The sequence below is a fragment of the Neovison vison genome, chromosome 7, assembly GCF_020171115.1.
Source record: "Neovison vison isolate M4711 chromosome 7, ASM_NN_V1, whole genome shotgun sequence".
NCBI lineage: Eukaryota > Metazoa > Chordata > Mammalia > Carnivora > Mustelidae > Neogale > Neogale vison.
In genome coordinates, this window is record NC_058097.1 from 1,084,504 (window position 1) to 1,099,860 (window position 15,357).

The following is a 15,357-nucleotide window of genomic DNA, read 5'->3' on the forward strand; positions in this document are numbered from 1 at the left end:
GAGAGGAGGCGGAAAGGGGCTCTAAAGGACTTAGCGACCTTCCAGGCTGCCCTGCCTGGCATGCACACTGCACCCCGGCAGCCTGGCCCCACAGACAGGCTACCAGGGAGAGCAGCACAGGATGGTCGATCACGGCCCCCATCCGTGGGCTCCCAGGAAGTCCCCACCCTCTGTGCTCAGAACTCCATCACAAAGAGCACGCTACTGCTCCCGCCCGACCTCGTCTAAGCAGCAGCTCTCTCCTCACTCTGAAAACATCAGGGACTCAAAGACTGAAACATCCACCCATCGAAAAACACCAACACGGAGTGGTCCTCCCGGAGACCAGCGCGGCACAGCTGGGGAGAGGCCCAGGTTACGCCAGCGGAGGAGGACAGCACACTTCCAAACGGTACTGTTAGGAAGCCCGAAGGAGGAATCTGTTCGGGAGCGCGGAACACACTCCCGTGCCGGCTTACGCTGACAGGAATAACCCTCTCCACAAACCTAATTTTTAAAATTTTAAAATTTCACATCACAGTAGGAACACAAACTAAAGGCAGTCGGTCCACAGGTCACCACCGATGTAATCTCTGGATCTGAACTGCTTCCCCACAGAGACTTAATCTGGGCTTGACGCTGGTCCACCGGGCCGACACGCACGACCAGGCCCGTCCGAAGCCCCGCGCGGCCCACTCACCCGGTAGCTGTGGTACGGCTCCGTCTCCGTGTACTGCACCCGGAAGTTCTCGTAGTGCCCGCCGCGCCAGAAGCGCTCGATGTCGTAGTCGTAATACGGGTCCGCGTAAGGCTCGAGTCTGAAAACAGCCCAGAAAACACAAACCTCACCACTTGGGAATATGAACACCAGGACATGACATAAAAGGTCAGCGAACTGAATCCGACACCATTAAGAGACCAGGCCGTGACTCAGGGCGTTTATTCTAGGCGTGCGAGGCTGAGTGCACACGAGGAAATTCCTGCCTACACCACCCATCGCGACAGACCAGAGAGAAAAACCACAGGACCGCACCGTCCGCTGGTGGCGGAGTCTGGGACCAGAGTGCCCACCCGCCGGTGGCAGTCCTGGAAGGAAGCGGCGGTGGCGCTTCCCTGACGTGGCTGCACACACGTGTCCCCTGTGGACTCAAGCAACCTCCTACTCAATGGGAACAGACGGGCACTTCTCTAAGGCCAGGCCACGGCCTTCATGAGCAGCCACCGGCGGGACAGGGGCTCGGCCGCTGCAACCGGGAGGCAGCAGACCCGGCGAGAAGGAGAAGGATCCACACCCGGAAACTGAGACACAGTAAAGCCAACGCAAGCAGCCAGAGGAGCCCAGTGAGGCCGACCGAGACCAGAGCATCAGAGCCCGGGAGACCAAGCAGAGCCGTCTGCGTTGATGACAGTCAGCGAGACGGAGGGGACTGCGGGACAAAGCACGGTCACCGGAAATGAGCAGAACGTGTTTCAGGAAGACTTCACAACTCTCGAGAGCACATAAAGAAATGGAAAAATGTTCCATGCTCATGGATTGGAAGAGCCAACACAGTTAAAACAGGTACACATACGGAGAGCCCGGGTCGCCCAGTCGCTGAAGCATCTGCCTTTGGCTCAGGTCATGATCCTGAGGTCCAGGGATGCATCAGGCTCCCTGCTCCGCGCGGAGCCTGCTTCTCCCTCTCCCGGCAGCCCGCTTGTGCTCTCTCTCGCTCTTTCTCTCTCTCAAATAAATAAAATCTTAAAAATAAACAAATAAATACAATATCTACACAGCCCATGCCATCCGTACCAAAACCCCACCAGCATGTTGCACTGTTGGTGGGAACGAGAGCTGAGGATACAGCGTGCAGGGGCCTCACGACGCTGACACGAGAGCTTCCCAATGACCCGGCAGCTGCACTACCCGCTGTTCACCCAGAGGATACAGAGATACAGATTCCAGGGGACACGTGCACCCTAATGTTTACCACAGCTTTATCGACAACAGCCGAACTATGGGAAGAGCCCAGGTGTCCATCGGCAGACGAACGGATACAAAAGAAGTGGGGTATACACACAAAGGAGTATTACTCAGCCGTTGCAAAACAAAATCTTGCCATTTGCGATGCTGAGGACGGAACTAGAGGCTATTATGCTAAGTGAAATTAGTCAGAGAAAGACAATTCTCATACGCTCTCACTCATGTGGATGATTTCACTTGTACGTGGAATTTAAGAAACAAAACAGAGGATCGAAGGGAAGGGAAGGCAAAATAATGGAAGACGACACTGGAGAGGGACACAAACCATGAGGGACTGTTAATAGGGAACAAGCTGAGGAAGACGGAGGGTGGCTTGGGGAGGCTGGGGCAGGCGGGGAACAGGCGTTGAGGAGGGCATCTGTCAGGATGAGCGCTGCGTGTTGTACGGAAGGGACGAATCCCGGATTGCTCCTCCAGAAACCAATACTGCGCTGTTATGTTAACTATGTAAAATTAAAACAGAAGCACACAGAGAACACCGGAAAGACACAAAACATGTGTGAATAAACGCGACGATGTTCTCTGTGTTCGGCGGGACGACTAGACCCTGCCAAGAATTAAGCTGTCGGTTCATTCCCAGACGCAGGGCCCTCGCGGTCCACACAGCGGCGAGCCGCTGCGTGAGCCAGATGAGCTGGCCCCGGGTGCGCTGCTAGACACAGGCCAGGGAGACTAGCCAAGAAACACGCGCCCTCTGGGACCCCACGCCAGGAGGCCTTTCTGGGGAGGAAAGGAACAGCCCACGGGGATGGGACGGGAAGCCCAGAGACAGAGCCCAGCAGGGAGGATAAAAGAGCCTCCCACAGGGACGAGGCAGACATGTCATCGACGGGAAAAGGACCGCTGCTAACCACGAGGAGGGTGAGGAGCCCGCCAGCTTACTACCCAGACCCAGAGCACCTGCTCTGGGGGTGCCTGGGACCCCAATGGAGGAACGAGGGAATGTAAACCCAGCAACAGATGGGCGTTCAGCCAGGGATTTCTTGGCTCCAGACCAAGTCTCCCCTTGAGTAAGGTGGCGGGGGACACTGAGGCACCTGCCACCCAGAGACCTGCCACTCGGGGTAACGCTCAAGGCCTCCGCCTGATGGCCTGCAGCGAGTTGGCTGCCTTCTGGGAGGCCTGTCCCCGGCCCCCCAGGACCCGGCAGGCGCCCCAAGGCTGGCTCTTCCGTTCCAGGCAGCCGGACGTCTTCCAAAGCGCCGCAGCCGCCCAGGGCCCCGGTCAGAGTGAAGACGAGAGCGGGGCCTGGCGAGGCCGGCACGCAGGCCCCGTGGCAACAGCCCCGTCGCCGCAGCCCGCGGAGGCCGCGAGCACATCCCATGGCGGGCGTGAGGGTGCGCGTGCTCTCTAAAAAGGGCTGCTCTGACCGATTCGTGTTTGGAAAGCGGGGTCAGCAGCGTGTGCGTGGCTCCTGTCCTGCGGGACTGCTCGGCGCCGGGGGGCAGGCCGTCAGGGCCCCGGTCTGCGGGCGACAGTGGCTTGGAGGACACACCCCGGGAAGGGCACCAGCCCAGGCCCCTGACTGCCGAGCATTTCTGCGGCCTCCAGCTCCTGCAAGGACCCCGGGGCCCGTGTGCCAGCCCCTGCCTCCTGCAGGCCCGGCGCCGCGTCCCTGCTCCCCGCCGGCCCGGCTGCCAGGCAGAGATGCTCCTCTGGCCTCCTTTGCTCCTTTCTGAAACAGCCTCCATGCCCGCCGTGGGGCCTGACCCCCCAACGCTGAGATGAAGAGAGGGGGCTCCCCGACGGAGGGGACAGGCCTTCCCGTCGGCTGGGCGAGGTCCCGCAGGCTGGCCGGTGTCAGAACCCAGCGCTGCAGCGGCGGGAAGAAACCTGTCCCGTCACCACCCGGGGTCTGTCTAGGAAAGCGCTATTTTTACCAAATGACCCTGCTAGACACATTCATTCCGATACCAGCGTGAAGAAAACACCCGTTTCCCACCCTTTCCACCGTTCAGAGCTTCCTCCTGGCGTGCACCCCCGCGGGGCCGGAGCCGCCCGCACTGAGGACACCGGCGCCCTTGCGTGACCGCGACTCAGCTCTCCATGCACAGCCAGCGGTGAGCTAGGCAGCCCAGGCCCCGAGAACAGGTGTCCGCGGCCTGGGAGCTTGGGGGAGGGCGGCAGAATCAGCCACGAGGCTTGGCAGCAGCCAGGGACACACCCCCGGGCCCGGGCGCTCTGATGTGGGCGTTTCTAACAACCCCCGCCCCCCTGCACTGCTGGTCCCGTGGCCACCCCTGAGCTCAGCCCTCAGCCCTGTTCCTGCCTTCCCTGCCCAGCACACATAGGGACCTTGGTCACGGGGCTGTCCGGCTGCTGGCTGAGGAGCACCTCAGCCGTGGGCGCCTGGGAAAGGAGAGCTGGTCATGCTGAACTTTTTGAGTTCTCCACAGATGCCCTTGAACTGCCGTGAAGTCACTTGCCCGGTGTCCCCGCCGCCCCGCGTGCTCGCAGTCAAGTGCCTTCCGTTCTGCCAGCTGCTCCGCGAGAGCCCGGTCCCCGGCACGTGCCATGGGGGCTGGGGAGGCTGGGGTGGAGAAGGGCCCTCTGTGTCCTCGCCCTGCCCACTGCCCGCACCACTCCTGCAGCCCGGCCTCCTCACCCACTCCAGAGACGTCAGTGTGGCTGGCCAGTGTCCCCTCCTCAGTGACCAGAGTCCGAGTGCCTCCTCCAGCCTCTCCCCTCCCTCTCTGCAGGGGGTGGGCACGCTGCTTCCAGTCTTCCTGGACAGCAGGTCTTTCCGTTAAATGCTCTCCATTAAGATAGCTGGTGGGGGGCGTCTCCTCTGCTCAGTGAACCCCAGCTGACGCAGCAGAGGTGGCTTCCCACCTGACCCACGCCGGGACCCTGTTCCCAGAGGTCCTCACTGACAAGGTCTGGTCGGGGCCCAGCACAAGCGTGTCACAGAAGCCCCTAGTTCATGCTAAGGCACCGATGTCCAAGTGGCCAACACCAGTGAGCACTGGGCTTGAAGGCCCCTCTTCAGAGCTGCAGAGGCTGAAGGCCCTGCAGCGGGGACTGTCCCCAGCCCAGGGCGGGGCCAAGCACGGCTACAGAACCAGACCTGCCAGCACTGCTCCCCAGCAGGCCCGGGGTGAGGCCCCCCGCTGCAGCCAGGGCTGGGAAACAGGGTCGGGGTGAACCCGACCGAGGTTCTAGAGCTCTTCTTTCAGTGCCCAGATGACCAACCGAGGGAGCACCCTCTGCTCCGTGCTCGTCCTGTGCCCTGTACACACGCACCAGCTCCCAGGGCTCTCCCCTTCCCCCACTCCCCGCAGGACAAGATCCTCACCCGCCTTCGACACAAGGAGAACGTGAGGGCTCAGGACAGGATGGGGGCCGCGTGCCCTGGCAGACTGCTCCCGATTCCCGTGTTCCTGTCCGGGACTGAGGTGCCTTCGTACCCAGAATTAGAACACAGAGGTCTGAACTCCATCTTTCAATCTCTACCCACTGACCTCTGGGCTGTCCCCTGCCATGACAGGCAGGACGGATGAGCTTCCTCCCCTTCCTTTCTGCACACGGGACAGGAGGGCCCTGAGACAGCCTGGTGGGTGCAGGGCAGGGCGGCCGGGTCCCGAAGCACGAGCGCCGAAGGAGACCCTCCCCTCTGCACCGCCTCCACCACCGCTGGCCCAGCCAGACCCCGGCGACCGGCCCTTCCTGGCAGCACCCGGGAACGCACGTCACTACAAGCCCGACTGGGGGCCACACCGTGCCTGGGAGTGGGGCCCACCCTGCGGCTGCTGCTCAGGAGAAACCTGCCTGATCCTGCCCCTCCGAGTGGGCACAGGACAGCCGGCCTTCCCCCGGGAACCGGAGCGCGGGCGGATGAGCGCTTTACCGAACGCTACTCGATTCCTGAAATTCTGACTCGGGGCTTTCAGCCACATGCGCCTTGCGAATGAGCCTCTGAGAGCCCAGCAGTGGAACGCTGGGGAGGAGAAAAGGAAAAGGGTCACACCTGCCCAGCTCCTGGACTCTGGTGACAATCTCATGGGTGCCGGGAGGAAGGCGGGCAGAGGCAGACCGATGGGGCTCCAAGAACGGGTGCAGAAGTTCTCCGAGCTCAGAGCGCGCAGGGAGCCGAGCCCTCCCCAGGCACACAGCCCTGCCAGGGCTGACACACTTCCTTCCCAGAGCCAAGAACCAAGGAAAGTTGATACAAAGAGTCCGAAAGGACCGCGGGGACGCCATTCTCCGTCCAGGACGGGGACACGCACGGGCCCCGATGCCTGAGGGAACCGATGTGCGGCTGCTCTCCCGAGCCCGGGCTCACACAGCCGGCAGCAGCGCATGCTCTGTCGAAGGAAAGGAAGACGCAGAACCGGTCCTTACACTGTGTCTCGCACGTCTCGGGTGATGCGGTAATTCCAATCTCGGAACACTTCATTCTCCTTGTCGAACTCCCGTTCGTCTTCGCCAATGGTCACCGTAAACCTTTTCTCTTCAAAATCAGGCTCCTGTTCTTTTCGAATGGTTGCTTTTTTTAAAACCTACCATTGTAAGAAGGAAGACGTTAATGCCGGTACTGTCAGGAAGGGCAAAGGGCAGCCTGTCCTGATGTGACCCACGGAGCTCCGGCCAGCATGGCAGAAGTGGCCCGCGAGAGCGTGCCGGGTGGGGGAGACGTGCCCCTGCTCCGGGTCGGGAGCGCGCCGTCTCCGCACCCGGCAGCCGGGACGGGCCCGCTCGGCGGTGCCTTGGAGCTCGCTCACGTTCCACAAAGCGGTGAGAGAGCCGGCACCTCCGGAAACGGTCCTCACACTGGGCTGGGAACCAGCCTGTCGCTCAGGGAGGAGGCCCACGTGTGGAGGGGAAGGGGAGGCCGCTTGTGGCAGAAAAGCCACATGGAGCGGTTCCAGTCTCAGAGGAAAGGCAGGACGGGGTTGTGTGCCGAGCGAGGGAGGAGAAGGGTTTCTAGTCTGTCACCTCACTGGAGGGAAGTGGGGACTCAGCAAGCAGGCCTGGTGCCGACAGACAGCGGGCGCCAAGGTATGGCCCGGAGCCAGAGAGCAGGGAAGGAGGGGAGGGTGTGCGTGAGCACCTGGCCTCCTCGGGAGAGGACGGCTCCTCCGCGGGCAGGGCCCCCCGTGCTAAGTCTCCGGGGAGTGGCTCTGGGCAGCCGGGGGCTGCGGCACTAGCCGGGGTGGGGCCCACCACTGCCCAAGCCACAGGAAGGCAGCGGGCTGTGTGCTGTGACCTCGCGCACCTTGGAGAGACTGACAGACATCGGTTTCCATTCACAGCTCTACAGAGAAATCACAGAAATATACCCCTCGCTTCAGAGACTTTACTGGGTTTTCAATCCTTGTCTCCGAATCAAAGAAATGTTACTCTGGCTCAAGGGACCGCTGCTAGCATTTTCTTCTTGGGCTGTCTGGTTACCTCCTTCGCGTGCCGGAGTCCTCGTTCCCAGGCACTCTCTGTGGGGGGCTCTGGAGGGGGTGGAGGCAAAATTTCATCAACTACTGGCCCACCCTATTAAAAAATGAGAAGGGAAAAGTTGAGAAAGCAAGCAAAACTTTAAAATTTATACAAAAATGGGAGCAAAAAGCCCAGCAAGAGCATCAGCTAGCTGCATGGCACCTGCTCCCCAGGCCTCAGTCTGGCCCAACCCAAATCTACGATTACCTCCACATGGAGACACGGAAGCCTCTGGAAGGCGACTCAGTGACTGTGTGATGTCACAGAAGTGCCTTTCACACAAGCTGCTAACGTGCTGCAAGCTGAAGATTCAGAGAGCTTAGCTGTCCCACCTGTTAGCAGTTAGAGAAAGAGGGGTTCACGCACCCATGGGTTGGCGGGCATCAGCGGGTGAGGTCCAAGAGGCGGGGCACCGTTAGGCGGGAAAGGCTCGGCTTTGGTGATTAAGGAATAGTTGCCCTTGTCGTTGACTCCGGGATGTATAAACCTACAGTTCATTCCCCACGTGCAGTTCCCTATGGAGACAAAAGCCACGTCAGGAAGGGGAGAAGAGAACCAGGGCGCACAGGCCAACCTCCCGCCCGCTGTGCGTGCAGCGGCAGCCTGGGGCCCATGCCAGGGGCAGCGGCTCTTGGAGGGCCTGGGGGGGACCTGCGGGTGCTCCAGGGCTCCCGCCGCAGCTCGCGCCAGCTCATTGGCTGTGTGTACCTGAGCACGGACAGGCCCCGGGCCCACTCCTCCCTGTGAACGGAGCCGCCACCAGCCTTGCCCAGCCCCCACCTCCACACAAGCGCGAGTTCCGCGCAGGCCGCCTGGAAGGTCTATGGCCACGGCCCGGGCCGAGGAGCTTCGGGGAGCAGGACTTCCTAAGGGCCCCCGCAAGGGGCTGGGCTCGTGTGGTGGAGGAACCTGGACCCCGCTCCTAAGTCACGCTGGGAAGAGTTCCTCTCCCCCTAAGAAGAGCGATGTCCTAGAGCACCCCAGACGATCCCAGGCTGCCCCTGCTCTGTGAGGCGGCCTCCCGCACAGGGGACGCGACACCCCCAGAAGGGCTCCGAGGAGCGCGTGCGAGATCCTCATCCGGACCCCAACACTCCGTCACCGCGGGAGTCCTGCCCCGCTGCTCGGGCCGTCTCTGAGGCTCCGGGCACCTGCGCTTCTGCCACCAGAAGTCTCACAAAGCCTTGCAGCGTATCTCTGGCTTAAAAAGGCGGGAGACGCAAGACGCGGGGGACGGGAACTCCCCGGCCGTTCGCACCGCACAAAATATCTTACGAAGTCGCCTTTTGGAATTATTCCGTAACAGAACACCAAGATTATACAGGAATCCACTTGACTTCTCAGAGCAGAAGGCAAGAAGTCCAAGTTTTAATTTAATCGGTAAGGGAATCACTTTCAAAAAATTTCACGTGGTGGGGAGGACTCCCGCTCAGGCTGTGGAGCACACGACCTTGACCGCAGGGTCGGGAGTTTGAGCCCCATGGTGGGTGTAGAGCTGTCTTCAAAAAATAATTAAATAAAACACACGAATAAAAATAAAACTTAATTTTAAAACATGTAATGTTAATAATAAGCACAAATATGGCATAAATATCTGAATAGTTTTTAAAACATTTTCAAGGGGTTCACACATAGTTAAATTTTAAACCATCTTTTAATATATATTCCCTTCTAAATGTAATAGTCCACTTGAATGTTTCTATCGACAAAACATATTTTCCCTTGTATAATAGAAGTTAAGGAGAAATAATCATTTGGTATTTAGGAAACGGCTAAATTTACCTTTTAGGCATCATGAATATTTAAATTTGGATTAAAACCAACCTAAGCTGAATTAAATACAAAATACTGAGCTGAATTAAATACAAAATAAAGTATGCTTAAAATTAATTCTCTGGAAATGCAAAAATGACTTTTAAAATTCTTAAGAGCACTGGAGAAATCACACTTAAGTCAGAGGGGAGGAAACATTATACTACGAGGAGTTCAGGTCCCAGAGTCGCAGAGAGCTTTACTGAAACCAGACCCTGGATGCAGTCCCGCATGTACACAAGGGGTTCCAAACGCTGCCAAGCCCTTCCCTGTGTGTCACAGAGCTCGCCCGGTGCCCTCCCTGCTGGGCAGGTCAGGACCAATGGAGGCTTTCTGCAGAAAGTCCGCAAGTGCAGGAAAGTATTAATAGCCTAAGCCCCGAGTTCCCATAACTTTTTTAAGCTAACATACGTACCTGGGTGGTAGATAAATGGGTATTTGGTAATCTCTGTTCTTTTTTGTACATAAAATATTTTATTGAAAAGACTTTACTTATTTATTTTAGAGAGTGAGAGAGAGAGGGGGAGTGTGCAGGCGAGGAGCAGAGGGGGAGGGAAAGACGCCCAAGCAGACCCCGTGCTGAGTGTGGAGCCCGGTGTGGGGCTCGATCTCATGACCCTGAGATCATAACATGAGCTGACACCAAGAGCTGGATGCTATCCAGGTGCCCCATATGTAAAATATTTTCAAAATGAAAACAAAACATCACCCAATGAGCCTACAGACAAAAAAGCTCTTTTCCTGGTCCGCCAGGCAGGGGAGAAGAGAGGAAGGGAAGACATCAGTCAGGAGCGCCATAGGCAAGAGCAGCAGCCTGTGCCCCCCGAGACGTTGTGGGGTGACAGGAGCTTGGCCTCGCGGACCGTGTGCGCCTGGGTGTGCAAAGATCCTGGCTGGACGCGTGCTGACTCCTACCCAGCAAACACAAGGCGGCGGTGGTCTGGGCAGAAGGTCCCACCACCCCACCAGCACAGATGCCCGGCACACGCAGGCGAGGGAGCGGGAGAGCTCCCGGCAGACTTCTGTTTTTTTAATTATTTTATTTAAATTTTTTAAGATTTTATTTATTTGTTTGACAGAGAGAGAACCAGTGAGCACAAGCAGAGGGAATGGCAGAGGGAGAGGGGGAAGCAGGCTCCCCGCCGAGCAGAGAGCCCAATGCGGGGCTCGATCCCAGGACCCTGGGATCATGACCTGAGCCGAAGGCAGAGGCTTCACCATCTGAGCCCCGCAGGTGCCCCTATTTTTTTTACGATTTTATTTTTAAGTCATCGCTACACCTGATGCAGGACTTCAACTCAAAACCCCGAGATGAAGACTCGCACACTCTGTCGACAGAGCCAACCATCCACGAGCCTTTTAAAAAGTGAATTTTTAACTGTGTAGAAAAAAGCCTGGAAAGAAACACCCCAAACTGTTAAATGGTAAAAAGACTTTTATCTTTTACTATCCTGTCAGTTATGTATTACTTTCATAATTTAAAAAAGCATTTTCTTTAGGGAAAAATATTCTCTAGAAAATGGAGGAAAAACCTTGCTCTAAAACTGTATGTTCTTCTACTTCCAAAGGAAGCTTCACAAATCCAGAATTTATGGGGACTGTGCCTCTGGCCAGGGGAAGAAACAGGTTCCTCACAATGTGAGGACCCCGGGCAGGGACCTGGGCACAAGCCAGCAGGAACAAGCAGACATGGAAGTGTGGTCACAGCGGCGGGACAGGCGACAAGACTCTTCACGGTGGCATATACATGGCTTCGGAGGCACTGATGGTGTTTCTTAACTGAACGGCAGGCATCTTAGTAACTACTGTTTTCTATCATCGTGTATGCCACTGCGCACAGTGTTATTTTAAATATACGAAATATTTATAGGTAAGAAATAAAAGTAACATAAAAACACATCCAAATACTCTAAAAGGGATTCAGCAGTCTCCCCGCTTCCAGGGCCTCCTGCCAGAGACAGTGAGCCACCTGCTGGGGGGCGGGCCAGTCAGTGGGTCGGTGAGCCCGCCCGGTTTCCCCTGCTTGTACCACACGCCGCGGTGACCCTGCTTCTCGTCACCAAATCACAGATCTATGAAAAAGGAACTGCGTGACGATACCCACACACCGTGACCCGTGAGACAGGCACAACCTTTGCAGAAAACCTATAGGTTCTTCTGCAGCGATCAGAGGAACCGCACCCAGAGACGACGGGACAGCAAAGCCACGTCTGTGTGTGGCAGCAGCCCAGAGCTCACAACCACACCCCCGACAGAGCCAGGACCCAACCGGCTTCTCCTGCAGTGAGGAACGTCAGGGGAAGAAAGCCACACGTGCGCGCGCTGGGTCCGAGTTAACGCGAGTTAACGCCTTGCGCTGTCGCTCGGCCTGGCGGTCAGCACGGCGCAGGGCTCGCGTCGCGAGGGCGTCTGCTACTGTCATCCCTAAATGAGACACGGTGGGCCCACTCCTGGGAGTCTGAGTAACTCAGAACAGAAAACAGCGGGACTATAAAAGTCAAGAAGTTTAAAGTGCTTCATGGTTTTAAGAAATTACCACTGCAAGGAAGGCAGAATATGAAAAAACCTAATCCTCCCGTATTAAGGACCAACCTAGAATCCACAAACGTGTGTCGTAACGGGCATCACGTCCGCGGACCATCACGGGCGAGCACATTCCTTTCCCATTTCACAGACAACCGGTCCCCTCTCGTGGTACCGGAGATAAAACCGGAACTTCTCCAAGGAAACCCTGCACTGTGCCAGGGAAAGACTTCCAACAGTGCGGGGCGGCTTCTCTGTGAATGACGCAGACTCGAAGCCGGAAGCTCTTTTTTTTGTTTTGTTTTTTTAAAAGATTTTATTTATTTATCAGAGAGAGAGAGGGAGAGAGCAAGCAAAGGCAGACAGAGTGGCAGGCAGAGGCAGAGGCAGAGGGAGAAGCAGGCTCCCCGCCGAGCAAGGATCCCAATGTGGGACTCGATCCCAGGACACTGGGATCATGACCTGAGCCGAAGGCAGAGGCTTTAACCCACTGAGCCACCCAGGCGTCCCTCGAAGCCGGAAGTTCTTTAATGTCTAAGTCTTCGGAGCCCAAAGAGTCACAAGTGGGCCCTCCCTATCGGTATTTACCAGAGACATGAAGACTGAAAAAGCTCAAAGACACAGCACGTGCCCCGTGTAACTTACGCTAACGGTACAGTAGCATAAATACTCACGAAAACTTGTACAAATACTTAGTGACACGAGCAGCCTTCCCTCCCTCCCTGCAAACCTCTCCGGCCGACAGGGACACGGACAGCGCGGTCTCGTCACCTTCTGCTTTGTTCGCCGGGACGGCTGGTTTGGCCGGAGCAGGCGAAGGGAAGCCGGCCTCACGCCGAGGCGCGGCGGGGCTGCCGTGAGCGGCCGTGCGGGGCCTGGAACCCTCGCGCTGAACGTTTCCGACTGCGGCGCTGATGCCGCTGGTCCACCTCGCGCTGTGAGCGGGCCTCCTGCGCGGGTGTGACCCTGACGCCACGCACTGGTCACTCGGAAAAGTCATTAAGCACCGCAGGTGCACCGTCAGGCCCTCCAAAATCCTGACTTTCACGTCAGAGCCCGAAGCTCCTGCTTAGCAACAGGTACTGGCAGCTGCTGTCCCGCAGGCAGCAGGCTCACTGCTTCAGAGGACACGGTGTTCTGTGTCACCGCAGCGGCCCCGCTCACAGCGCAAGCCTCGCGGCCTCCCCGGAGATGCGGCCGTGCCCCCTTGGGTGGAAGAGGGGTTCCGGGGGCGTCCCCATCTCGTCATGCGGAATGCGGGACAGACCAGCACTGCGGGGTCTTCCTGGGGCCAGGGACATGTTCTACAACTGGACTGTGGTGACGGCCACACAACTTGGTAAATTTAATAAAAGTTATTAAATTTGTTTATTAATTAGTTATTAAATTTAAAGTATGCTTAAAAACATGAGTTTTAGGGCATGGATATTATACCTCAATTTTTTTTTTTTAGAAACCCTGCACTCAAAGGTAAACTTTACTTAGAACTCTTCCTGTGCTCTCAGAGCCACCATTACACGAAAGCCCTGTCACTGAACCCCGAGTGTGCGGCGGTGAGCCCCAGTACCAGCTCACGACCACAGAAGTAGTTCTGACGTCAGGGTCCCTTCAAAGAATTTTAAGAGCCCCTAGGGGTCTGCAGACCACATCTGAAGATCTTCTGCTTTAAGCATAAAAGAGAATGCAGGGATTCAAAGAAGGCAACGAGCATTTCTCTGAGGAGAAGAGACTCTTCGAATGGCCAATGTGCTCACGACGAGGCACTCCGCGGCACTAACCACTACGGAAACATAAATCAAAACCACCACGAGATGCCATTTCTCATCAGGATGCTTACTATCAAACAGTCAGGTCACACTAAGTGTCGGTTTGGAGGCCCTGGGTCCCGCGCACCGTGGACGGGGATCCAACGCGCTGTTGCTCCCGTGGAAAAGAGTACAGCGGCTCCTTGAGGAATTATAAACAGGATAACCGCACGATCTGGGAGCTCCGGTGCTGGGCACACAGCTGCCAAAATTCCAAAGCAGCGTCCTGAAGACACATGCATACCTATGTTCACAGCAGCAGAAAGACGGACACAACCCGTGTCCACTGCTGGATGAACGGATTCACAAACCACGGTGTATGCACGGAGGACCACTAACCCAGGAAAGGAAGAGCACCGGGGGGCGCAGGCGTCGATCGTCTGCCTTCGGCTCAGCTCATGAACTCAGGGTCCTGGGATCTAGACCCGTCTCGGGCTCCCTGCTCGGTGGGAAGCCTGCTTCTCCCTCTCCCACTCCCCCTGCTTGTGTTCCCCCTCTCACTGTGTCTGTCAAATAAATAAATAAAATCTTAAACAAAGAAAAAAGAACCTGACACCTGCTAAAACACAAATGAACCCCAAGGACATCGCGTCGTTCCGCTCACACTGGGCACCTAAAGCAGACAATTCGGATGGGAGGATGGTGGCGGCCAGGGCCTGCGGGGAGGAGGAACAGGAAGTGATTGCTAATGGCTACAGAGTTTCAGTTTTACAAGAGGGAAAGAGTTCTAGAGACGGACAGGGCGATGGCAACAAAGTGAACACGACACGAGCTTCCGCTCCGAAACAGTTAAGATGGCAAACCTCACCTCAGGCATATTTTACCAAACTCTGTGTTTGTGTGTGTGTGTGTGTGTGTGTGAGAGAGAGAGAGAGAGAGAGAGAAGGAGTGGAGGGACGGAGAGAACAGGGGGAAACAGGAAGGAGCAGGGACAAGGTCTGGCCCACAGAACAGGCGGGCACTACTTCCGGCTGGCTCAGAAACCCGAAGTAGGCCACAATTTAAAGGAAATGTCATTTAGGCCTTTACAGCACTTTATATATCTTGATGGTTCAACATAAATACACCAGAGGTAGAAACACGCCGCAAACGAAACACGGTGCTTAAGAACGTTTCCATTTAGGGGCACCTGCGTGGTTCAGCTGGTTAACCATCTGCCTTTGGCTCAGGTCATGATCCCAGGGTCCTGGGATCGAGCCCCGCATCGGGCTCCCTGCTCAGTGGGGAGCTGGCTTCCCCCTCTCCCTCTGCCTCTGCCAGCTGCTCCCCTTGCTGGTGCTCTCTGTCAAATGAGTAAAATCTTTTAAAAAATGTTTCCATTTTTATTTCTAAGTACATTTCATTGTCCACAGTCACAAATACCAATGTATCCATTTGGACAATTAATGATTAATCTGCAGAAACCTTTTTTTTTTTTTTTAATTTATTTGTCAGAGAGAGAGAGGGAGAGAGAGCGAGCACAGGCAGACAGAGAGGCAGGCAGAGGCAGAGGGAGAAGCAGGCTCCCCGCCGAGCAAGGAGTCTGATGTGGGACTCAATCCCAGGACGCTGGAATCATGACCTGAGCTGAAGGCAGTGGCTTAACCAACTGAGCCACCCAGGCGCCCCTGCAGAAACCTTTTAATAGGAATGTAACTAACAAATTTTCTTAGAAAGAATTTTCAAATTAAGATAGATTTTACAGACCACAAAATACCTCCATCTACAGAGCGTAATTTAGTGAGTTTCAGTACGGACGCAGGAGGTGCGCAGCCATCGCCCTACAAGGAAGCCCGGTACCCCCTG

The 15,357-nt window shown here is 56.5% G+C and overlaps 1 protein-coding gene across 2 annotated transcripts in view; it reads right to left on the reverse strand.

Annotated features, from left to right (window-relative positions):
- The window catches only part of ZC3H18 (zinc finger CCCH-type containing 18), a 60,831-nt gene that overhangs the window by 23,727 nt on the left and 21,747 nt on the right, over positions 1-15,357 (reverse strand). For both annotated transcript variants that reach the window (XM_044255571.1, XM_044255572.1), the window contains 4 exons: positions 7,799-7,947; positions 7,394-7,486; positions 6,344-6,501; positions 680-797 (listed from right to left, as the gene is read on the reverse strand). In XM_044255571.1, the coding sequence (XP_044111506.1) occupies positions 680-797; positions 6,344-6,501; positions 7,394-7,486; positions 7,799-7,947 (518 nt within the window). The remainder of the gene's footprint in view (positions 1-679; positions 798-6,343; positions 6,502-7,393; positions 7,487-7,798; positions 7,948-15,357) is intronic.